At 41.3% G+C, this 27,055-nt stretch overlaps 1 protein-coding gene across 3 annotated transcripts in view; it reads right to left on the reverse strand.

Annotated features, from left to right (window-relative positions):
• The window catches only part of CDK19 (cyclin dependent kinase 19), a 420,668-nt gene that overhangs the window by 338,054 nt on the left and 55,559 nt on the right, over positions 1-27,055 (reverse strand). For all 3 annotated transcript variants that reach the window (XM_082249930.1, XM_082249929.1, XM_082249928.1), the window contains exon 2: positions 12,066-12,141. In XM_082249930.1, the coding sequence (XP_082106056.1) occupies positions 12,066-12,141 (76 nt within the window). The remainder of the gene's footprint in view (positions 1-12,065; positions 12,142-27,055) is intronic.

Consider the following 27,055-nt stretch of genomic DNA (forward strand, 5'->3'; position numbering starts at 1 on the left):
ATCACTGCTATATCACGCAGTTTACAAATCCCTGGATTACAAAAGGTCAAAAGAAATACTATTGAATAAAACAGGATACAGGAGTGTATAGCTAGTTTCAATGTTAAATGTAAAGCACTTGTACAGTAAGGCAGCCCATACATTCATCTTTTTTTTTTTTTTGTCCAACCAGCAGGATGAAGGGAAAAAAAAGAGATAGGATTTCCCCATCCACGCATTCGATGTGGATGGGGGAATCCTAGTATTTAGAAAAACAAAAAAGAGGAAAGGGATGAACACACCCAAAGGTTACCTCTAAAAAAACTATATTGTAGCCAATATCGCTAATACAACAATACACAGCATCCAAGACCACAAACCCATCAGAAACCTCTCCCCATGCTACACTCCACTAAATCAAAACCCCCCCCAATAAACCAAAATGGACCCTATGTAACACACCACATCGAATCAAAACCATCCAGCGGGAGTTGGTGCAAGATATCCCCTATAAGCCCCTTCCTACCTACAGCTAAAGCCTGCACGCTATAGCCACAATAAAATTAAAATTAAATATCTGACTGCCCCAAGAGATCTGCACCCCACCTTGGAACCACAAATGGGTGAATGAGGTGCTTGATCTCTATGAGGCAATGCTGAAAAAGAATCCATGTAGTGGAACCAATGTGGAGCTGTTAATACCCTGAAACAAAGATACACAGGTCTAATTGTATTAGAGAGAAATCTGGTGTAATAAAGTTCATCACAGATGTGGAACTCCCCAACTTCACAAAAAATAGGGAGTAATGTGTATCCAAATAAATAAAGCAGGGGTGAATATAAAGTCTGCTGAGAAGTAAGCATGTCCACCAGCTGTAACTCAGCTTACAGAAATCAATGCAGCACAGACCCGTGAGAACTTCAGCGAGTGAAGTAGCTGTAAATAGAATAAAATAGGTATATGTGATCCGAATCCCACAGATCTGATTGGATTTGAGAGCATCCTTCCTCTGTGCTATTGTGTTCTCACAGCAGGGACCCTGCCACTAGAATACAATGATCAGTTCCGGCGGCACTGATCGATCTGGAAAAACTGACAGGCTGGTTGTATAGAAGTTGATTGGTAGATTGTAGATTTTGTCATTTCCCTTTGGGATTTATAAAGTATTCTGAATCTGAAGAAATAGCAGCAAAAACTGCTTACAGGGCTGGGCCTGCCAGGTTAACGGGAGATTTTAAGAGTGTCCCAAACTTTCTATTGCTAGAATCGTTAAAAAAAGGGAACATCTTCCGTAGGTACAGTGAGATGTTTGTTGAGGACAACTACAAGAACAGCCCACTTTTTTGCAAACATTTTCCACTGGATTTAGCAAAGATTTTTTCGGGGACTGAAATGCCATTTAGGAGTAACCCAATGGTTATAGACTGCATATTCTATTATGAACAGTTTTGCAAGTTTTTGTAGGCCTCTTTGTGCCCAAAGAGACATGGCAAGATGCCAAGGCTTTTGCAGACAGAGACAAAGAGCTTAGCAACTTCGGAAAGCAGGTTGAGAGAATCTCTCTCTTCAAAATAGTTGTATTGTGGGGGAGAGGAATCTTCCATAGCTTCCTACAACGCTCCCCAAAATCCTCTAAATTCCCTTTCTGTGTCTTCTAGGTCCGACATACTAGGGTCTGATTCTGATCGAGTAATGGGAGCAGGAGAACAGGAGTTTCTGAGGCCAGGACAAAGATAGCTGCATTAGGGGAATAATCCACCCAAGGAATTGGGACTGGGAATTGGGATGTAGAAAATTCTACTTCTGTCAAGTAGGCTGCTTGTTCCAAGCCTGAAATAGAGCTAGAATTGAATGCAGAGACCGATGTTTAAACCTGGTCTTGCCTAGTGCAAGGGATGTATTGTAATTTGTGTTGTGTGGGCCTTCAGCACAAATGTTTACACGCCGTTTTGAAATGTTTCCATTTCACTTGTTCTCTGCCAAACTTTGGTTGAGGGTAAAAAGCTTACCAGTGTCCACTCAACTGAAGGTATGAGTCTATAACCCATGATGTATGAATAAGATGCCCGTATCTTGTACTGTATAATTAAGGTAACAGCATTTCTGTCGCACGCAGAGGTAGGATGTGACAGCACGTCAAACGCAGACTAAGGATGACATAGTCACGCCCCTACCCCATATTATAATTAGATTTTTACTGCAAGCAGCCACCATTTGTCATGTACCTTCTTCAAACACACTTTATGTACTGTACACCCCGATGAGGCCTTGCTTTAGAGCGAAACATGTTGTGTTAAGGGATTTTTGTGTTTTTTTTTAAATTATTTTTCTTTATTTTGTTCATTCTACGGGCACCTAGTTTATTGGGGCAATATTGATTAGCTGCAGGATAATAAGGGAGAATCTTGTGGACTGGAGGATATAGTGGATTAATAGAAGTATATTTTTTACCAGGCTGGTAGGGCACTGTGGTATATCTGATTTTGATGGGCAGCTGAGCCTTTGAGTAACCACAGTAACCCTCAGTTTCAATCAATTCCATTAAGGTGTGATATGTGACCAGGATACTGACCCTACCTTATACACATCTCCATTCAGACAGAAAGACTGACCAATGGCAGTTGCTCTCTGGTTACTATCTCCCCGTAATGAAGGCAGCTTTGAATTCATGCACTATTTCCACATTGCCCTGGCCTATAAGGTTATAGGTTGATGACTTCCTTCCATTTCCTACATTATAGGTTTAAAATCGTTATGAGTAAAAGCTACGTTTTAGGTCATAGTGGGTTTGGTGTGTGGGTTTAGCGTACCCTTGTTGGTGTTTCTCTGTGAACAGCATTTCTGTGCAGTTAAAGGGATTGTAAATACAGAAGGTTTTTTTTTTTTATCTTAATGCATTCTATACATTAGGATAAAAATTCTTCTGTGTGCAGCAGCCCCTCTCATACTTACCTGAGCCCATCTTTATCCAGCGATGTTGCAGGAGTTTCTCAGCTGCCCAGGACTCCCCTTCTTTTTGGCCCGGTGCGATTTGCTCTTGCTGCTGTCAATCAAAGTCAGTCAGCCAATCAGGAAAGAGAGGGGGCTGGTCCATGATGTGGCTCCGTGTCTGAATTGACACAGGGAGCTCTGACTCAACTCAGGTGCCCCCATAGCAAGCACTCAACAGGAGAGAGGGGCCAGGAGCACCGAAGAGGGACCCGAGGAGAGGAGGATTCAGGCCACTCTGTGCAAAACCAACTGCACAGAGCAGGTAAGTATGTTTTTTTTTTTAAAACTAGACTTTACAATCACTTTAAATGAAAATCTACTTAAAATTCAGAAAGTAGGTATTAAAAGCCAGTAAAGACAATTTTCCTTTAACCCCTTCATGACTTTGCTTGGGCTATGTCACACCTTTAGGAAGAGGGCAAAGCACACAATTTTGCAGTGTGTATATTCAACTGCTAATACTTTTAAAGCCACTTTGTGTACTGCCACACATATTATGCTGTATAGTCAAATTTAAAACAGCGCTAGCATAAAAACATAAAGTGAAATATAATATTGTGAAACATTCATGATATGGCATATAAATAAATAAATAACACGTCCTTTTTAAAAGTGATCAAATTCCAAAAAAAGTGCTCCAGTGCAGATAAAAACTATATAAGGTGCTCCAGGTGACGGTGACCCCTCTCGGTTCCCCACTCTCCGAAATAGCAGAATGATATAGCTTGAAATTTCAATAGGAATATTGCACCAAGCCTTTTCAGTTCAAGTGTTGGTGGATGAAGCGCCTGTTCGAATTCAACTTTGTGACACAGCAGGACAGGAGGCTTGGACCTGTTCCATCTAAGGATATACAAAGTTATCTTGTGGCATTCCATAGAAGAAGGCTTGGTGCAATATTCCTATTGAAATTTCAAGCTATATCATTCTGCTATTTTGGTGAGTGGGGAACCGAGAGGGGTCACCGTCACCTGGAGCACCTTATATAGTTTTTATCTGCACTGGAGCACTTTTTTTGGAATTTGATCACTTTTAAAAAGAACGTGTTATTTATTTATTTATATGCCATATCACGAATGTTTCACAATATTATATTGCACTTTATGTTTTTATGCTAGCACTGTTTTAAATTTGACTATACAGCTTACCTAAGTTTTTACTTTACATTACTTTACATTACTCATTTTTATACATTTTCATATATTTATATGTATACAATTTCTTTATATATATATATATATATATATATATATATATATATATATATATATATATATATATATATATATATATTTATAATTTTTCACTTGCACATATTTATCTTCAATTTTTTATTGTACCATAAGCGCAGGATTTACTTTATAGTTTATACACATATTATGCTATCTTCTGAGAACAATAAAAATTCATTTTGGTAGTATACATTTAAAAAGAATAACATTTTAATTTAAGTTTTTCATACAAAATATGAATATAAAAAGTTTTTCTTTCAGCCAGTGTTTCCCAGATACAACTCTTGAATGATATCTTCTCATTTGTTCTGTTAACATAGAAATGTATGATATATATATTTTATGTCTATTACTTGCTTTTTAAAGAAGCATGCACCTTATACTTTGAATAGGGTATTTTCATTTTCCGGCGTGGAAAATAACCACAGTTCTGCTAAATGCATTTTATCTACATTAATGGACACTTATACAGTTGTGTTCAAAATTATTCAACCCCCCACTGAAATTGATTGTTTTGGCCAGTTTGACATTGATTTTGATCATTCAGTCATCCTGCTTACAATTAAATTAAAGAGGCACGTGTAGGTCAGACTAATATAGCTTAACATTTATAATGAAATAACCACAAATGTCTTTTCTGTGCTCACATCATTATCAGTTTTATTTAACCCCCAAATGACATTCAAACTTAGTACTTAGTACAACATTCTTTTACAGTTAGAACAGCTTTTAAACGTGAAGCATAGCTTAACACAAGTGTCTTGCAGCGATCTACGGGTATCTTCGCCCATTCGTCATGGGCAAAAGCCTCCAGTTCAGTCACATTCTTAGGCTTGTGCACTGCAACTGCTTTCTTTAAGTCCCACCAGAGGTTCTCAATCCGATTTAAGTCTGGTGACTGTGATGGCCACTCCAAAATGTTTCAGTCTTTAATCTGCAACCATGCTCTAGTGGACTTGGAGGTATGCTTGGGATCATTGTCCTGTTGAAAGGTCCAACGTCTCCCAAGCCTCAGGTTTGTGACGGACTGCATCACATTGTCATCCAATATCTCCTGGTACTGAAGAGAATTCATGGTACCTTGCACATGCTGAAGCTTCCCTGTACCTGCAGAAGCAAAACAGCCCCAAAGCATAATTGACCCCCCGCCATGCTTCACAGTAGGCAAGGTGTTCTTTTCTTCATAGGCCTTGTTCTTCCTCCTCCAAACATATTGTTGATCCATGGGCCCAAACAGTTCTAATTTTGTTTCATCAGTCCACAGAAAACTTCTGTGGTTTGTCCACATGACTTTTGGCATACTGCAGTCGACTCTTCTTATTCTTTGGAGACAGCAAGGGGATGCGCCTGGGAGTTCTGGCATGGAGGCCTTCATTACGCAGTGTGCGCCATATTGTCTGAGCAGAAACTTCAGTACCCACATCTGACAAATCTTTTCTCAGTTCCTCAGCAGTCACACGGGGACTTTTCTCCACTCTAAGCTTCAGGTAGCGCACAGCAGTCAAAGTCAGCATCTTCTTTCTGCCATGACCAGGTAGCGTTTCAACAGTGCCCTTTGCCTTGAATTTGCGAATGATGCATCCTATGGTGTCTCTTGGTATGTTTAACATCTTTGCAATCTTCTTATAGCCATTGCCCTTCCTGTGAAGAGTAATCACCTCTTCTCTTGTCTTCCTGGACCATTCTCTTGACTTCACTATGTTTGTAACCACACCAGTAAATGTCTAGAAGGAGCTGAGTATCACAGTCATTTTAAAGCTGCCTAATTGGTGCTTATTAGGCTTTATTGCTGCTCCCTGACATCCACATGTGTTTTCAATACCTGATTGAAAACACTTCAATGAACCTCTGTTCTTCAGAGTGGTAGTCTTTAAGGGGTTGAATAATTGTGTCAATGAAGAATTCACAAAAGAAACATTTACTACTGTATTACAAAACCAATTGATGTCATTTTAGTTGCATATGGTTCTTTAAAAAGTCCTTGTAGGATTTCATTCTGAATACAATTACAAATGTACACTAAATTCCCTAAATCCTTTACAGCATTGGGGGGGGGGGGGGGGTTGAATAATTTCGAACACAACTGTACATATCCATTTATGAAAAATCTACTTTTATGTACCAACTTTTACTCGTTTGGTAATCTACATACAGTATATTCTAAAAGTGGTTGTAAACCCACTTTTATGACTTTTACCTATTGGTACTGTAAATATCTCCCAAACTTGCACCGTTTAGGAGATATTTACATTGCATGCAGCCAATTACATCATTGGGGCATGTGCTCTGAAGAAAAGGCCGTCCGTGCCGTTTCTTCAGAGCCCTGTGCCGTGACTGGCGGCTCCCGTGCGCATGCGCGGGAGTGACGTCACGTGGCTCTGGCCAGTAATACAGCCAGAGTCCGCAGATCCGGAAGGAAGATGGGTGAACATGGATGCGGCTGGCAGCAGGGACAACGCAGGCTTCGTTGCAGGTAAGTGTCACATAATGTGCTAGTATGCGATCCTTACTAGCACATTATGCATTTACTTTGCAGGGGGGGGGGGGAAGAAAAAAAAAAGTTAAGAGTTTACTTCCTCTTTAAATTAAAAAAAATAAAAAAGTTTTCAACAACGGTTGTCTTTAGTGATTTTTTTTTCTGGATGTAATTGCCTAGAACATCATAAAACACTTCCGCTATGTGCCAGTTATTCATTGCCAGTACATCTGAGAAGGTCCAAACGTTATGGATTGCACTTGCTTTTTAAGAAGGCAGTTAATTCTACAGCTTGAGTTGCCTATTGTATTTTGAGAGACCTTCAAGTGCCAAAACACTGGAAACATCCCGAATATAATTCCAACTACAAATGTATCAGCATAGGCAGGCAGAAATTGAGAAAAAGATGTGCGTTTAGTGGACAGCCTTTTCATATTATCTCTCTGGCCAATAAGAGAGCTCTGTCAGTTAAAGTCTTTCTGATTGGTTCCTAAAAAAAAAAAATTGAGAACCCAGAATGTTAGTACAGTCTTTTGCAGGAACAGGTATAGCTCTGTTGCCTATGGTCATTAAGGAGAGAAAGCAGTAGGGATTTCAAATCCCCGGACTGGTGAAGTGGCTTGAGGGAGCCCAGGCAGCTCAGGATCAGAGGAGGTAAGCATAGCGGGGACCAGGGTGAAGATGGAAGCCCTGTCAATGGTGACAGGGCACCGCTGGAGGGCATTGTTCTAAGGTAAGTATTTCATAATGTGCTAGTATGCGATGCATACTAGCACAGTATGCCATTGCCTAGCAGGGGATTTTTTTTTTTTTTTTTAAAAGCCATTGTTTATTACCGCATTAAGTGGAACTAAACTTTGGAAACAAAGTTCAAAATCAAAATGGCAGACAGAGGACAAAGGACTAGTCATCAGTTCTACCTATAGTCTCCCTGCAGCTGGTCCTTTTCTATTACTGATTTACCAGGTTTTCTTCCGAATTGTCTCTCTGTGTTAAGGTAGGCATCCTGGTATAAGCAGGTGTTTGCTTTCTTGTGTAATAGTCTCCATAAATGAGAACACTGGCCATCACAGTAGTGACATTCCAAATCTCACTCTAAATCTGTCAAAGGCAGTACTGCCTGATAAGTCACGTGCAGATATACAGGCTGTATGCATAGTGAAATTCCAGGAAGTGCACGGTTATCTTTAAGTGGGAAAATTCATTATTTTGTCATTTTTTATTCTCACCCAAAACACATCTAGCCTGTTTCATGCATATTACCACTCCTCCTCATAAAAAAAGTGATGAAAAGGCATAAGACAGAGGTCCTGCTGTTACTTAATTTGTGATCCAATTATGTGAATCAACACGAAATTCTCTACTTATGATTGCTTTGAAATAAACGAGATTCACAATAGCAGCTTACTTGTTATAGCTGCTATTAGAGCTGATCCACAGGCAAACTGCTAAATATTCATACAGTATGTGAAAAATCATTGCTGCGAAAGGATTTGTAAATCTGTTCTGCCACTTTTATGATTCATACACCTCTGCCATTCAGCAAAGACAAGTGGATGATATCACCTGCTCTATTAGAGCTCAGGCATAAAGTAGTTTTTCCTCCCTGCCCGCAGCCTGCTAACAGAATAAGGCTTGATTCACACCGTGGCTGTGGGTGCAGGAATCACAGTGATTCCAACACCCGAAAACACTCGCAGTGAAAATTCACCGCTCTATGAAAATGCACAGGGCTGCCATTAATTTTAAATGACAACCCCATGCATGTAAAATCGCAGTGCGTGTGTTGGGACCTCAGAAAGATTCCATAGTCATAAAGAGCATTGGATTTCCCTGAAGCCGCGTTTTTGAAAAGGTGCATCTATATACATACATATATATACACACACACACACACACACAAAAACACACTGTGCTCAAAAGTTTGCATACCCTGGTAGAAATCGTGAAATTTTGGCATTGATATTAAAAATATGACTGATCATGCCAAAGACTGTTATTTTGGGATAGTGATCATATTAAGCCATTTATTTTGTCACATAGTTGTTTGGCTCCTTTTTAAACCATAATAACAGAAATCACCCAACTGGCCCTAATAAAAAGTTTACATACCCTGGAATGCTTGGCCTTGGTACAGACACACAATGAGACACACACTGGTTAAAATGGCAATTAAAGGTTCATTTTCCACATCTGTGGCTACTTAAATTACAATTAGTGTCCGTGTATAAATAATCAATGAGTTTGTTAGCGGTCATGTGGATGCACTGAGCAGGCAGTACTGGATGCACTGAGCAGGCAGTACTGAGCCATGGGGAGCAGAAAAAGCTGTAAAAAGACCTGCATAACAAGGTAACAGAACTTTATAAAGATAGAAAAGTATATAAAAAGATGTCCAAAGTCTTCAATATGCCAGTCAGTACTGTTCAATCACGCATTAGTAAGTGAAACATTCAGGGATCTCTTGAAACCAAGCCAATATCAGGAAGACCATGAAAGACTGCAGCCACAACTGCCAGAATTGTTCGGGATACAAAGAAAAACCCACCAAAAACGATGGTGTGGTTTTTTCAAGGAGCACAATATGACGATACTTGAACAAAAATGAGCTGCATGGTGGGGTTGCCAGGAAGAATCCTTTACTGTGCCAATGCCAGATACAAGCCCTGTTACAATATGCCTGACAACACCTTGACATGCCTCGGCTTCTGGCACACTCTAATCTGGAGTGACAAGACCAAAATAGAGCTTTATGGTCACAACCATAAGTGCCATGTATGGAAAGGAGTCAACAGGGCCTATAGCGACAAGAATACCATCCCTCACTGATGTTTAGGGGTGTGTGCTAAAGGGGGAAATACACAGTATTAAGAACTAAGGGTTTGCAAACTTTTGAACAGGGGTCATTTCATTTGTTTACTTGTTGCCATGTTTTATTTTAGGATTGCGCCATTCTGATATGACCTGCAGTTCAATATGAATCCCATAAGAAATAAATTAAATGTATTTTGCCTGCTCATTCTTGTTATCTTTGAAAATGGTACATACTGTATATTACCAATTCTGTACTCTGCATAACAAACTGAAGGGTTTTGTTGTGTTCAGTATCAGTCCAAAAGAATAAATGGCCCTATAAGCATGGCCTGTGCAGGATTTTGAAATATTTCATTGCTGAGGTCAAATCTTTGAATGACTGTAAGTCATTAGCTAGCTATAGTGTGTTAGGTATGTTTACAGGGCAGGTAGATTTAGGTTTGTATGGCATACTGAACATACAGTAAGTGGTGTTCGAAGCATATTTTGAGTTAAGATCCACATTCTGATACATATTATTTGCCGGAAAACACTTTTTTCAAATCCATGAAACCCACTTGTAGTGGAATGGACACTGAGAGTGTGGTTTGTGTTGAGAGAGTGAGGGACTCTTTCACTTGGGACCATAATATTTCTGAGCAGTGTCCCTCAGGAGATGTGTGGGGATGTATTGCAGATGGCTAGAATATGGCAGAAGTGTTTCATAGACCCATGCCAGTGGGGTGTAACGCTCCTGCGTTTTTATAGTAAGCTGCATTTGCAGCTGCAGAATCTCCACTCAGTAGTCATGTAGAGATGTGTTGAATTACCAGATCCAACTCTCCAGACTCATCACTGTGGACCCGCCTGCTTCAGCATACAGATATACACACACTCAATAAGATGTTCCTGGAGTGATAGGGTGTATATGACAGTATAGAGATGATGTGCTGAAGGGACAGGGGTGAGCAGTGATAGCAATGATAAGCACTTGATAGTAATGTTCAGGAGAGTAGTAGACGGTAATAGGTAGGATGCAGATAGGTTAGTAATCATGTATGGTAATAGGTGGTAAGGACAGCAGATGATATACAGGAGAGACTAACCCAGTGCAAGGATAGAATTAGTAATGCATAGATAGTACAGTCCTTAATGTGCAGAAGTAGATAGTGTAAGTTTGTTATGGAGGAATCCCCTGTGGGGTACTTATCACTAGTAAGGTTAGTAAGTAGAGGGGTCCGGTAGTGAGGGAGTGATCCGGTAGCGAGATACGGGATCAGTATCGAGGTTCCGGTCTGTTCCAGGTAAAGAGAATAGCTGGAGGCTCCGGCAGCATAAGACAAGGCTTGTAAGCATGCGGTGAAGATCAGGTAGCGAGATACAAGATCAAAAGTCAAGTACAAGATCAGGTAGCGAGATACAAGACCAAGTAGTGTCAGGTATAGTTGCATACTGGCGGCTTGAACGAACTACCTGAGAGAGAAAGCCGGCGATTGAAATAGCCGCTCAGAGCGGCGCTCAGTGATGATGTCATAAGGCTTAAAGGTATATGCGTTCCACCTAACTAAAAAGGTGGGACGCAATATGAAAAGGAAAATGGGCAATAAGGGTACCAAAGGTACCAGAATCTTACATGGGGTGGGGTTTGTTATTGTTGACTACCTGCATTCCACTGTCCTATTGTTCCTGTCTGGCTAGAGTAAGGTTATTATGGGATGTGTAGGTTTGTGTGTGGAATGGCTCGAAGAGGGAGGGGTTTTCGCAGAGTGTAGATCTCTTGTGTTTGTGTTTTCAATAAACTGAGTTCATTCCAGTTGACTCCCAGAACTGTGTGTCGTCCAGTTACTGGGGGGGATTTTGCCTTGGATATTTTAGTATTTCCTCAGCTTCAAGGATTATACAGCGGAGATACCTAGGCTGGGTATTGAAGCTCCGTTACATTGGTGGCAAGCGGTGGGATACAAGCTTTGCAGCAAGAGGAATGCAGTGAGGAGCCCAGCAGCGTCTCGATCTAAGGAGGAACTCAGGAGATGGAGCAAGCTAGCCCCCGGGCAGTGTCCCCATATGAGGTGGAGTTCCAGCGTTCATTCCAGTTGACTTCCAGAACTGTGTGTCGTCCAGTTACTGGGGGGGGGGGGGGATTTTGCCTTGGATATTTTAGTATTTCCTCAGCTTCAAGGATTATACAGCGGAGATACCTAGGTTGGGTATTGGAGCTCCGTTACACCACTAATATGTCCAAAAGTTATCCTTGAAAATCACTTTAACATGAAGGAAGATGTTATTGTTTAATAACTGCATCAGCTCATGTATACAGCACCAGACAATATGTCCCCAACGCCCCCCCCCCCCCCCGCCAGAACATTTCGATCAGCACTCTCTGCCATTGACCGACATACACACGGGCCAAATCAAATGTCATGCATTTTTTTTGAACCGGCAAATGTCTCCCGAAATTCGGCCTGTGTGTGCCCGGCTTTAGCCTTCAGTGATGTATGCATATTAATAGAAAATGTCTAACAATGTAATAAAATGTTTAATTGCATATACTATTATTGTAAAGGAATCATAGTTTTCACTAGTTCACACTTACTGCAATCTCTCTACACGCTGACATGGATATCCCTGTACCTTCAATTTGCTTCAGTGCATATTCTTTGTCATCTTTTCTGCAAAAGCCAGAAATAAAATATTTATTAGCAATTATTTAAAGAGACCAGTATATGTAACAAGTGCTTGAAGTCACACCAAACAATATCCTTATTCTCCAAACATAATCCATACACATCCACTACTTAATGGCCCTGTAATCTATTTTTCATTAAATCCTTTCTTACTATGTTTTAATATCCGCCATAAGCTCCTCAGCCTCTCCTTTTACCCCTCTCTCTTCCATGTGTTTGGATTGAGCAGTGAGTGTTGATTACCAGCCATGTGCTCAGCTCAAATCCCATAGTCCATCTTGAGAGCGAATATGAGAGGTTGGTTACGTTCCTACATACAGTGAGCCTATGGAAAACGATCATAGTTGTCCTCTAACAAGTCCGATTACAGCAAAAAAAAAAAAAGAACAAAGCATATGATGCCAGTAAATCATGAATCATCGAAATAGCACCCAAACATTTTTTTGAAAAGATCAAGTCACAGCAGTAAAAGGTGCAAGGTTTCGGGGCCACGCAGGACCCCTTCATCATAGGTAAAAAAAAAAAAAAAAACCTGGTTGTTTTTATATAAACCAGTGTTCTCAACCAGTGTGCCACAGCACCCTGGTGTGCCGTGAAGAGCCCCCAGGTGTGTCATGGCAAAATGACCACAACTTAGGCAGCCATCTGCTCATAAGAACACTGCTGGGCACTCGGTTGTTACAGCGGTGCGGGTCCGCTGTCTAAACTTCACTTACAGCTGGCACAGGCACTCGGGGAGCTGTGCGGGCCTCCCAACCTTGTTTTGCCAACCGATGATGTCATTGGTTGCTATGGGCGGGTCGGGCAAACAAAGGGCTTGCTGGGATGTGCGAGTCACCGGTTTTGGGAGACGCTGGCTGGTGTGCTTTTCCCCAGGGGTGGTGAAGTAGAGCGTGAGGAGAGGAGAAATAACAGGGAGGAAGCTCTTCAGTGGATGAATAAAAACTGCTCTGAGTTCCATGAGGTACATTAATTGTACATGTAACCTTTGCACGGTGATTGCTTTTTTTTATGTAATTTAATATATGTGGGTATACACTGCCTTGCGAAAGTATTCGGCCCCTCTTGAACTTTGCGACCTTTTGCCACATTTCAGACTTCAAACATAAAGATATAAAACTGTAATTTTTTGTGAAGAATCAACAACAAGTGGGACACAATCATGAAGTGGAACGAAATTTTTTGGATATTTCAAACTTTTTTAACAAATAAAAAACTGAAAAATTGGGCGTGCAAAATTATTCAGCCCCCTTAAGTTAATACTTTGTAGCGCCACCTTTTGCTGCGATTACAGCTGTAAGTCGCTTGGGGTATGTCTCTATCAGTTTTGCACATCGAGAGACTGACATTTTTGCCCATTCCTCCTTGCAAAAGAGCTTGAGCTCAGTGAGGTTGGATGGAGAGCATTTGTAAACAGCAGTTTTCAGTTCTTTCCACAGATTCTCGATTGGATTCAGGTCTGGACTTTGACTTGGCCATTCTAACACCTGGATATGTTTATTTGTGAACCATTCCATTGTAGATTTTGCTTTATGTTTTGGATCATTGTCTTGTTGGAAAACAAATCTCCGTCCCAGTCTCAGGTCTTTTGCACACTCCATCAGGTTTTCTTCCAGAATGGTCCTGTATTTGGCTCCATCCATCTTCCCATCAATTTTAACCATCTTCCCTGTCCCTGCTGAAGAAAAGCAGGCCCAAACCATGGTGCTGCCACCACCATGTTTGACAGTGGTGATGGTGTGTTCAGGGTGATGAGCTGTGTTGCTTTTACGCCAAACATAACGTTTTGCATTGTTGCCAAAAAGTTCGATTTTGGTTTCATCTGACCAGAGCACCTTCTTCCACATGTTTGGTGTGTCTTCCAGGTGGCTTGTGGCAAACTTTAAACGACACTTTTTATGGATATCTTTAAGAGATGGCTTTCTTCTTGCCACTCTTCCATAAAGGCCAGATTTGTGCAGTATACGACTGATTGTTGTTCTATGGACAGAGTCTCCCACCTCAGCTGTAGATCTCTGCAGTTCATCCAGAGTGATCATGGGCCTCTTGGCTGCATCTTTGATCAGTCTTCTCCTTGTATGAGCTGAAAGTTTAGAGGGACGGCCAGGTCTTCATAGATTTGCAGTGGTCTGATACTCCTTCCATTTTAATATTATCGCTTGCACAGTGCTCCTTGGGATGTTTAAAGCTTGGGAAATCTTTTTGTATCCAAATCTGGCTTTAAACTTCTCCACAACAGTATCTCAGGCCTGCCTGGTGTGTTCATTGTTCTTCATGATGCTCTCTGTGCTTTAAACGGACCTCTGAGACTATCACAGTGCAGGTGCATTTATACGGAGACTTGATTACACACAGGTGGATTCTATTTATCATCATTAGTCATTTAGGTCAACATTGGATCATTCAGAGATCCTCACTGAACTTCTGGAGAGAGTTTGCTGCACTGAAAGTAAAGGGGCTGAATAATTTTGCACACCCAATTTTTCAGTTTTTTATTTGTTAACAAAGTTTGAAATATCCAATAAATTTAGTTCCACTTCATGATTGTGTCCCACTTGTTGTTGATTCTTCACAAAAAATTACAGTTTTATATCTTTATGTTTGAAGCCTGAAATGTGGCAAAAGGTCGCAAAGTTCAAGGGAGATGAATACTTTCGCAAGGCACTGTATATATAAAAAAGGTATACGTGTTTTAATTGCTGTGTTATTACGGATAGAGGTAACTGCACTTTTTTTTTATATTGTATTCTGCTTGCACATTATTTTTTTTTTTTTTATTATATTCTGCTTGCACATCTGCTGCAGTTTGGCTGCAGCTCAGGTGTAGCGCAGGATACCCTCAGTTTTTATGTGCGTTACCTGTGGTTTTCCATAGACTTCTATTATGTCCCTCATTTTTGGTGTGCTTTTAGAAAATGCACCAAAAATGTAGGACATACTAGAAGTTTATGAGAAACGGCTGGTAACGCACACGAAAACTGCGGGTACGCTGCGCTACACCTGGGCTGCGGCCAAACTGCAGTGAGTCAATGTGAAAGTGCCCTAATTGTAACAAGTGTTATGTAAGTTTTTTTCTTCCCGCTTCAAGACCGCAATACGTATATATGTATGTATATATATATATATATATATATATATATATACACACACACAGTATATATATATATATATAGCTGCTTTGAAATGGTTTACCAGGGTTATGGCTGAAGATATCAGTCGTAACCTTAGTATTGTTTTTAACAGCCGGCAGCTGGATTTCTCATGAAAGCATTCTAAGTTGCTCATGAGCCACTGGAGCACTTTCAGAAGCGGCAGGAGAGGATGTCCCCCCTTCCCACCCCAGAAAATCCCATGGAGTGGCCAGCTAGTCCCAGAGGTGATGAAAGAGTTGATCCTCTTTGATCACCTCTATGGACTTGGAGAACCGGAGCAACGTCATGACATCACTTCCGGTCCAAGCTGTAAGCATTTTTTTTTAAAGCAATAGATCAGATTATTATTATTATTAATAACCACTTCCCGCCAGAAGTGGTTGTACCAGGATGATGCCTGCAGCTAGAGGCATCATCCTGGTACTTTTCTTTAGAGCCAGCGGTCGGCTTTCAGGCAGTAATGGCCGATGTAGCTCGTGAGCTGCTCGATCGTTACCCCAGCGAGCGGGAGGGGGCACCCCCCCTCTTCCCGCCACCTTCCGCGGTTCTACACGGGTCTCCCATCGCCTGCGATGGCTGGTTGGAGTCCCGATCAAACCTGGATTCAGCTTCGATCGGGTCTCCGATGATGTAAACCGGAAGCGGCGTCCAAGACGTCACACCTGGGTTACTCGGCGGCATGGTTTGCAGCTCAATATTATGTAACTGCCTTACAAACTACTGAACTCTGAAATGTGCGTTACCAAATACTGTACTCTGCCTAAACAACTACTTAACTCTTCCTTACAAACTACTAAAATCTGTCTTGTAAACGACTTGAACTCTGCCTTACAAACTACTGAATTCTGCGTATCAGTAGTTTGTAAAACACAATTCAGTTGTTTTTAACGCAGAGGTCAGTAGTTGGTAATGAAAATTTCAGAGTTCACTAGTTTGTTAGTCAGACTCCAGTAGTTTGGAAGGCAGAGTTCTCTGCCTTACAAAGTACTGAACTCTGTGGTACAACGTACTGACCTTTGTACTCTACATTACATAATACAGAACTCTGCAGCTACAAACTACTGGATGGTCTAGCGTGGAACATTTTTGCAAAGAAAGGCTCCAGTACCCAGCTCTAAATCTAAGACATCAACTTCATCATCTACAAGTACCTCAGCAGAGAGGGTAGTGGAGGCCAGCATCAAGACAAGGAAAAGACAGTATGATGACAGATACCTGTCATATGGTTTCATCTGTACAGGGGATTCATCATCAGCTCCCCCTATGTGTGTGATATGTGGTATGAAATTATCAAATGAAGCAATGGTTCCAAGCAATCTTAAAAGACACCTGACAACAAATCATCCATCACTAGTCAGCAAAGGATCAGAATATTTAAAGAAGTTGTAAAGGCAGAAGGTTTTTATTCTAATGCATTCTATGCATTAAGATAAAAAGCCTTCTGTGTGTAGCTGCCGCCCCAGCACCCCCTAATACTTACCTGAACACCATCTCTGTCCAGCGATGTTCACGAGTCCCTCGGCAGTCCAGGACTCTCCCTCCTGATTTGCTGAGCCACAGCAGCAATGTCATTGGCTCCCGGGCTGTCAAAGTCAGTCAGCCAGTTAGGAGAGAGATTATCTGAATGGACACACGGAGCTACAGCTTGGCTCGGGTGCCCCCATAGCAAGCTGCTTGCTGTGGGGGCATTCAACTGAAGGGAGGGGCAAGGAGCAGCAAAGAGGGACCTGAGTAGAGGAGGATCCAAGCTGCGCTATGCAAAACCACTTCACAGAGCAGGTAAGTATAATATGTTTGTTAGTTTAAAAAAAAAAAACAATACTATTTAACCACTTTCATTTGTTTGAAAAGTAAACACAAACGACAAGATCAAGTCATGATGAAGAGAACAAAGTGTCAGAGAAAGCACTGGAGGCTAGCTATTTAGTGGCCGAGATAGTAGCTAAAGTTAGGAAAGCCACACACAATTGTGAAAACAGTCATTTTGCCAGCATGCACAGCAATCGCCAACAAAATGCTAGGCCCACAAGCAGCAAAAGAAATTGCAAAACTTCCACTGTCTGACAGTACGATTGGAAGGCAAATCAATGACATGTCTGCAGATATTGAAAATCTGTTTTTTGAAAAAAATCAGATCTACTGGGAAATTTTCCTTACAAGTTGATGAATCTACTGACATAAGTGGGCATGCTAAGCTCTTGGCAAATGTTCGATTTACAGATTAGGACCATATCAGGGAGACTTTTTTTTTTTTTTGCGAACCGATACTTGAGAAAGCAAGTGGAGAGGAGATTTATTGTGTGACAAGAGAGTATCTTGAACAGGGCAGATTAAGCTGGAAGAAATGTATCAGTATCTGCACTGATGGCGCTGCTGCCATGATGGGTAGTGCCAAGGGCTTTATCAACAGAGTCCGAGTTCAGAACCACTCACTGCTTTCTTCATAGGGAGGCAGTAGTTGCAAAGAACCTGCCAAAAGAACTGTCCGAATACTGGATGGATCAGTGAACATCTCTTTTCAATTCTGTGTGCAGAAATGGGGGCAGAACATCACAGCTTGTTGTTACACACTGAAGTCTGTAGAACTTTAACGAGGAAAAGTCTTAAACCAAGTATATAAGTTAAGAGAAAAAATCAGAACATTTCTAATAGGACAGAATTTTACATATGCAGAATTGATGGAAGACACGCAATGGTGTGCGAATTTTGCAAACCTGGCTGATATTTTTAGACATCTCAATGAACTAAATGCTAAAATGCAAGGTAAAGAAGAAAATTTTCTCACCCCGTCTGACAAATTCCATGTCTTCAGACCCAAGCTGAGACTCTGGCGCTCCTTTTTAGAACAGGGCAGTCTTGAGAGGTTTCCCCTATGCAATGCACATTCAAACAGCAGCACACTTTCTGATCTTTTTTCTTAGCACCTAAAAATTCTCCACTAAAGATTTAGTCGCTATTTTCCATCGGAAGCTTTTGCAGAGTTTGACTGGGTCCGTAACCCTTGAAATTCACGTGCACTGTAAAGCTCAAAAATCTTGCCACTGGCAGGACAAGAGCAACTGGCAGAGATCAAGGAGGATCCCACATTACAAGTAAAATAAGATGTGGCTTTGGATAGGCATTGAATAGTGAGTACTCAGTAGTTCCAAGTACCGCCATTACAATTCTGCTACCCCTCCCTACTACGTACTTGTGTGAACTGAGCTTTTCAAGCCTAACCTAAATCAAGATCAAGTACAGAAAGCGACTCAGAGCTGTGGACCAGGAGCTCCATGTCGGTCTCCCACCCATTCCTGCAAAAATAGAGCGGTTGTGTGGATCGTTCCAGGCTCAAGTATATCATTAAAGTAAGTAACAATTACATTTTTTCAACATTTTTGGTTGGTGTGCCTTGAGATTCTGCCAGATTTTAAAGAATGCCTTGGTTGAAAAAAGGTTGAAAAACACTATTATAAACAAATCAGTATGATCACAACCAATAAAAAGAAAAGTTCTTTACAAAGGAGATGGTTCTCTGCTTTAAATTAATTTCCAATTTTCTCATCTGGTTATGTGGGTAGAATTAAAGTGGTTCTAAAAGGCTTAAAGAGGTTGTAAACTCGTTCATATTTTTTTTTTTTTACAACCTGCAAGAGAAAGACATAATGAGCTAGTATGCATCGCATACTAGCTCATTATGAAATACTTACCTTAGAACGAGCCCCCGCCGTGCCGCTCTCTTACCTGTATGACGAGCGACATGTTCAGTCGCCCGTCTTCCGGGATCGCGGCATCCGGCCATCTGATTGGCCGGAGCCGCGGGAGCCGACGGTCACGGCACGGGGCTCTGAAGGAACGGCACGATCAGCCGTTCCTTCAGAGCGCATGCGCCAGTGACGTCACTGGCTGCATTAAAGGTAAATATCTCCTAAACCGTACATGTTTAGGAGATATTTACAGTACCTATAGGTAAGCCTTATCATAGGCTTACCTATAGGTACAACTTCCTGAGGAGGGTTTACTTCCTCTTTAAGGTTTTTTTACCTATTGAGCATCTGTGGGGCATCCTCAAATGGAAGGTGGAGGAGCGCAAGGTCTCTAACATCCACCAGCTCCGTGATGTCATCATGGAGGAGTGGAAGAGGACTCCAGTGGCAACCTGTGAAGCTATGGTGAACTCCATGCCCAAGAGGGTTAAGGCAGTGCTGGAAAATAATGGTGGCCACACAAAATATTGACACTTTGGGCCCAATTTGGACATTTTAAATTAGTAATTACTCACTTTTTTTGCCAGCGGTTTAGACATTAATGGCTGTGTGTTGAGTTATTCTGAGGGGACAGCAAATTTATACTGTTATACAAGCTGTACACTCACTACTTTACATTGTAGCAAAGTGTCATTCCTTCAGTGTTGTCAGATGGAAAGATATAATAAAATATTTACAAAATGTGAGGGGTGCACTTACAAGGGGGTGGGGGAGCTCTACATTTATTTCTATTAGACCCTTGATGTCTCCCCTGATGATGGCTAAAGCTAATGGAGCACAAGTCGTGCTTCATAACTTCTTTCACAGCCACAGCAGCCAGAAGTGAAGTAATACAAAGCCAGAACTGAAGTAATACACACTGGGGGAGATTTACTAAAACTTGAGCGTGCAAAATCTGGTGCAGCTCTACATAGAAACCAAAAATACTCCAGGTTTTATCTTGAACGTTTAATGGAGCAAATGGAAGTTAGAAGCTGATTGGCTACCATACACAGTTGCACCAGATTTTGCGTCCTCCAGTTTTAGTAAATTACCCTATTGTTTCCAAGTTCTTTATAGCTAGAGAAGGTCAGCAAACGGATGCCTGGGAAGCCTGAGGAGGGTTACGATCCAGTTTATTTATCCTTATCGTATGTGGTGACACTACAATTAATTGGCTGCTATCATTTCACTTCTTCATTGATATTTATTTTATTGAGTTAATATTTGCTTAGTGCATTGGTTTATCTGCACATACGATCCAGTAAGCCTTATGCCTGGTACACACTACCAGCGGGCTGAATGAAAAAAAACTGAAGAGCTACGGAGGAGAACCTGTACTAACAATCCGATGTTAGCTAATGTGTTCTGAACACACAGGTCAGCGCTTACTGCTGAGTTGCAAATCTTTTTTAATCACGACCCTTCGACAGAAGCCAGACGTTCAGCTGGCTTCTGTCGGACTAGCTGCCGTACAAACAGGCAGAATGTTGACCGGTTTCTATTGAACTAGCCGATACCAACCAATGTTCGGCCTGTGTGTATTTGACATCATGCCTACCTGTATACATTTTTGTGAACCTGTTGCAAAATTTTTTACCTGGAGATCCTGCCAGTAACAGCACTTTCTGTTGCAGGCTAACAACGCTAAGGCCCATTTCACATATTCAGATCAGAGCCCCTGCTGAATCAGAGCAGAACAAAACAGATGTTTTGGACCATTGTAACTATGTATAAAGTTTCTATACCTGGAATTCCTCAACCAATGTAACTAGGTATAAAAATATATTTTCCATGTTTGCTGCTTCTTCAAGTCAAACCTGAACACTTTAGCGGCACAGGACCAACTTTTTTTTCCCTTAGTATACACTATAGGATTATAAAATACCTGGGACACCTTTTGGGTGCCCCAAGGAGAGTAGTAACTATGCGGCGAACAGTGGGTGTGGCCAAACTGCCCATGCTGACATCATCAACCCCCCCCCCCCCAGTGATGTCGAACCTGCCCCCACAGAAAGACGCCCACAGCTTCAAGGCGGCAACAGATTTGTGATTTGTGTGTAACTATCTTGAATACTTGGGGAGCCACAGCCTAGTCTGAATAACGCGTCCAGGTTTCAGGCAGACTGAAACTTGGACAAATTATTTAAGACAGGTGGCAACCCTACAGTCAACTGAAGGAATGAACATATCAGTCTGACAATGCAACAAGAGGTGCTGTTGCTGGCAGGATTTCAGGGAAGTAACTTTGAAAAAAAAATGTTTTTCTTTATTATATTCAGTGAGGAATGATGCCAACATACCCAAAATTGATGTTGGTATTCCATACACTGAATGTAACTGTAAATCTGAAGTGCAAAACCAAGGTAAATAGCATAGAATAGATTAGTTACTGTACTTCTTTTCTAAAATAAACATTCGAGAAAGTTGCCTAGAGCCAAAAGTGCACTTACTGCAAGTCTCCCCTTAGACAGAAGGTGACATTTATGCTCCAAATAACTGATGCCTGAAGATAGCATTATGGTGTGTTTAGTGTTTAGTATCTGAAACTGTTCAGTGGCAATTACATTTATAGGACTGAAAAATAAACACAGTTTATCTAAACATTTTGTATTTATATACTAATTTAGATTAAATTAGATTCAGGTCGATTCAATTAGAATAGGTAGACAGACAGACAAACTGATTGACTGGACATTGTATACTACTCCTCTTACAGAAATTGGATAAAAGTATTGTGTTCTGGTCACAGCAGTAAAAAAAATGAAATTTTATGTGTAAGGATTGTACATTTTATGAGCTATAATTTCTTATTTTATTAAAAAAGCAGAACTTCGAACAAAAGGGGAAGTGCCGCTTGTTTTCATCCTCCACCCTCCCGCGCCACATTTGGCACTTTGTGGGGGGGGGGGGGTAGCGGGTACCTGGCTTTGAGAGTTACTCGCTCCCACCCCTGGCTCAGATCACCGTGCCCCCCCCCCCCCCACGACTTCTGAGACACATCACAGGTCCCAGAAGACTACAGGACCATTCATAAGGCATAGGCCTCAAGCTAGCAAGGATTCACTTCCTGTTTCCCTTACTAGAGATGCTGGCACCTGCACCTGAGGCACATTTAAGAATTGGCTCGAGTGAGGACATCACTGGATCCCTGGACAGGTAAGTATCATTCTATTAAAAGTCAGTAGCTACAGCATTTATAGCTGCTGACTTAATTTTTTTAGGGGAGCCTGGAGCTCCCCACTTAAAAGGGTAACTCCACATTTGTTGAGACAAAAACATTCCCCTCTGGGTGATCTATGTACATTGCAAGGATTATAACAAGCTTTTTTGCAGATTCCTACCTTTTGTTATTCTAAAGAAATCCCTATTTGTTCCTCTGTGCCCTTGTTGTGATTGGGTCTAATGGGAGTGGTTTCATAATCATCCATCAGCTGTGGCAGTTGCAGAGCGCTAATGAGGAAATCTGCTCGGCCTGCATCCCTTTAGACGTGTTCCCATGGGCGTGTTCCCATTGGATGTATAACTACATCTCCACAAAAGTGGAGATGTAGTTATACTGCGGCAGGTCGGCTCTGTTGCACGAAACGTACATGGGCTGCGATGTCCACCAGGCACCCGCGATCATTCCCCATGGAGACAGAACGTCGGTCTGCCGATGTAAACACCGCAGACCGCTGTTCTGTCAGTGATGAACACAGGGATACTGTGTTCCTCCTATTTAGGAACACATGTCTTTGTGTTCATCCAGTGAGCCCATCCCCCACACAGTTAGAAAGCATCCCCTAGGTACACATTTACCCTTAAATCGCCCCGTGGTGTTAACCCCTTCCCTGCCAGTGTCATTAGTACAGTAATATTTTTAGCTCTGATTACTGTAGTAATGTCACTGGTCCCCCCAAAAGTGTCAAAAATGTCAGTTAGGTGTCTGATCTGACGCAGTCCTGCTAAAAATCGCTGATTGCCGCCATTACTAGTAAAAAAAAAATGAAAACAAAATAAAAATGACAAATCTTTCCCATAGTTTGTAGACGCAATAACTTTTGTGCAAACCAATCAATATGTACTTATTGGGATTTTTTTCCAAAAATATGTAGCAGAATACATATTGGCCTAAAATGCTAAAAAAAAACTTTATTTTTTTATTGAGAATGTTTTATAGCAGAAAGTAAAAAATTTTGTTTTTTTCAGAATTGTCACTATTTTTTTGGTTATAGCGCAAAAAATTTAAATCACAGAGGGGATCAAATACCACCAAAAGAAAGCTCTATTTGTAGGAAAAAAAGGACATTAATTTCATTTGAGTACAGCGTTGCACGCCCCCGCAATTGTCAGTTAAAATAACGCAGTGCTGTATCCCGAAAAATGGCCTGGTCATTAAGGGGGTAAAACCTTCTGGTCCTTAAGTGGTTAAGGTCCAAGCCTATTTCTGGCACTTGTTGTTTACAAGTTAAAAATCAGTATTTTTTGCTAGAAAATTACTTAGAACCCCCAAACATTACATGTTTTTTTTTTAGCAGAGACCCTAGAGAATAAAATGGAGATCATTGCAATAATTTATATCACACTGTATTTGCGCAGCTGTCTTACAAATGCAATTTTTTGGGGAAAAAATACACCTTTTTGCATTCAAAAATAGGAAAACAGTAAAGTTAGCCCAATTTTTTTTGTATAATGTGAAAGATAATGTTACACTGAGTAAATTTATACCTAACATGTCATGCTTTAAAATTGTGCATGCTCGTGGAATGGCGACAAAATTTGGTACTTTAAAATCTCCATAGGCGAAGCTTTCAAAATATCTACAGGTTGCCAGTTTAGAGATACAGAGGTAATCTAGTGCTAGAATTATTGCTCTCGCTCTAATGGACAATACCTCACATGTGTGGTTTGAACACCATTTACATATGTGGGTGCAACTCATGTATGCGTTCACTTCTGCATGCAAGCTCGGAGGGACGGGGCGCTTTAAATTCATTTTTTCTCATTTATTTTACTTTTTATCTTTCTCACTGTCCCTTTAAAGAAAAATATTTTGATCACTTTTATTCCAATTACAAGGAATGTAAACATCTCTTGTAATAGAAATTAACAGGACAGGGCCTTTTTAATGGGAGATCTGGAGTCAAAAATACCTCATATCTCACACTCACTAGCAATAAAATTATATATATATATACAGTAAAACCTTGGATTGCGAGCATAATTCGTTCCGGAAGCATGCTTGTAATCCAAAGCACTCTTATATCAAAGCAAATTTCCCCATAAGAAATAATGGAAACTCAGATGATTCGTTCCACAACCATTTATTCATAAGTCCTTCAGTTTATAGTCCATATAAAAAGATTATAGCATTGCGATAGGTTATATAACCATAAAATGTCCATCCACAAATAGCCCCTTCCACAAGGGGATAAGAAGCAAAATCCAGTAGGAGCTACAGAGTATCAAAGAGAAGAAAGGCGCCTCTAAGTGTAGCAATATGGTTACATTTAATGAAGGTACAACATTTAGCAACTCACATGGTTGATGAATAAAACAGGCACATCTAAGTATGCAGGCATCCGGGGTAAAGCTGTCCACATGGACTATCTTCTGCACCGCCGGCTGCCAGTCTGTAATCCTGACCGGGAAGACCACCCTGCAGTAAAGGGATCTAAAAGCGAGGGGCAGCATGGAAGGGATGACGTAGATGGCGGTGCAGAGGATGGTTTATGTGGACAGCTTTAGCCTGGATGCCTGCATACTTAGATGTGCCTGTTCCAATCATCAACCATGTGAGTTGCTAAATGTTGTACCTTCATTAAATGTAACCATATTGCTACACTTAGAGGCGCCTCTCTTCTCTTTTATACTCAGCTGTGACTTGAAGCTACTTGTATATCAAGACATCGCTTGTAAACCAAGTCAAAATTTATTTGAAAATTTAGCTTGTCTTGCAAAGCGCTCTTAAACCAAGTTACTCTCAAACCAAGGTTTTACTGTATATATTTTTTTTTTTTCTCCAAGAAAAAAATGGGCCCTTTAAGGCCAGAGGGTGGAAGTGACTTTTGACATTGTTCCGGTCCTCCAGGGGCATGGAGTCGAGTAGGGGCCATCTTACCCTCACTGAACTTCCTGCCCATCTGTACAAAGGATCGTTTCGGGAACCTCTCCTGCTGCCTATAAAAGTGATCCCATGGCAAATCCACCACTGGGACCACTTTTATGTTAAAGGCCCGGAAGTGGTTAGAGAGGAAGTAAACTTCCCTGGTTTGGTTGTACCTAAAGGTAAGCCTATAATTAGGAGGATTTGTGATGGTGCTCCATTAAGTGGTCTAATAGTCCGGCATAACACCTAAGGCAATAAACAAGGTAGTGAGATGAGCAGCAGTAGAACTTATTAATAGGGAACGTTTTACCCTTCATCGGTCTTGGGAGGGGGCATCAGGAGGGAGTGGGCGACCCAGAGTGGGATGTGCCCTTTCGATCGTGAAGTAAGGTGAGAAAACATCCTTAACGAATAAATCAATAAGGCACCTCTCTACGTACTAAGTAGGATCTTTTCCTTCTGTTTTTTCTGGTAGCCCAACAATGGGTATATTATTGCGCCGCAGGCGATTTTCTATATCATCCGCTCTATTATTGGTTTCTTTAGCTAGCTGGTGAGCAGCGTGAGCTTCCCTGGTCACTGGCGACAGTTTGTCTTCAATTTTACTAACCCTGCTTTCCACAGCAGTCGTTCGCTCATGGATTTTTAAAAATTCCTGTTGCACCAGGGACACTTTCTCTCTCAGACCCCCAAACTGATCTTTAAAGTGTGTTGACTGATGCCCTGCACATATGAACAGCTCGCAATAGTTCAGCCAAAGTGGGTTGCCCTTGTTCATCTGATCTGGGGACAGGGGAGGCATCATAACTGCATTCTTCTCTGGAGCAGTGCCGTGTGTCATATCTCCAGATAATTGTCCCTGTGCCTCCTGCTCAAACAAGTGAGAGGTCCTGGCCGATCCCCCCCCATGGCATTGTCAGTTGTCCCTACCAGTTTTTGGGAGTAGTACAACATGTCCCTAGAGGAGTCCTTACCCTAATTCTTCTGGGTCTTTTTGTTGCTCCTATCTTTAGTTTTTTTCAGCTGCCAACAGCGTGCATTGCATGAGGGCCACAGCGTTGCCATCTTGGATCGCCGGACCAGCGGAAACTTCCTTTTCCTTAGTCATTCTTCTAGTACAGAGGGTCGCTTGAGGGACCAGGAGGTGGACCGAGTTGGTAGCCAGCTGGGTAGCCCAAGATCTCCGGTAGATCGCTGCTGGGAGAGGATCAAAGGACTGTGCTGAGCTGTGAGAGACACGTCCTCTCACATGCTGGACTTGGCCACGTCCCCGGGAACGTTTTACCCTTAGTTGTACATTAGGAAATTTCCACCACTATTCACTAAATGCTCTATATGTTGTTGAAATATTTGAGTAACATTATTGATATTTAGGTACTGCATGTTATTTTGTGGTATAAAAACACAATCATAAGGTGTGTGGTATAATAATTTATTTTAGTTAAATTTGATTTTTTATTACATTTTTTATGTATTGTGGTTCAATATATCATTGAAAATAGGAGTGGTAAGCTGATATTCTGTATAAGAGGTTTCCACCATTATTCGCTCATCAGTAAAGAAATTATTTATAATCAGGTTTCTACCACTATTCACACATTTTGGAAAAAATGTGGTAGCACTACACTTTTTTGTATTATTTGATCAAAGGTATGTTTTTAAAAAGGTCAATATGCCAGTATGCTCAAATCCAAAATGTGCATTTTTAAAAGGATAGGTTCACCTTTCATAACATGTTACACCCATATTTAGCATGTAACATGTACTTAACTGACCAGCCTTCTCTCCCCTCCCCCCCCGCCCCCATTATTACAGTGGCCCAGGTATCTTCTCCCCGCACCCACATGTCACATGCCTGACAAAGGGGTCCTGCCTGGCTCCGAAATGTTGCACTCTTTTTTGCTGTTAATGTGATCATTCTCCAATAAAAA

The sequence above is a fragment of the Pelophylax lessonae genome (genome assembly GCF_965119305.1).
Source record: "Pelophylax lessonae genome assembly, chromosome: 3".
Classification (NCBI taxonomy): Eukaryota; Metazoa; Chordata; class Amphibia; order Anura; family Ranidae; genus Pelophylax; species Pelophylax lessonae.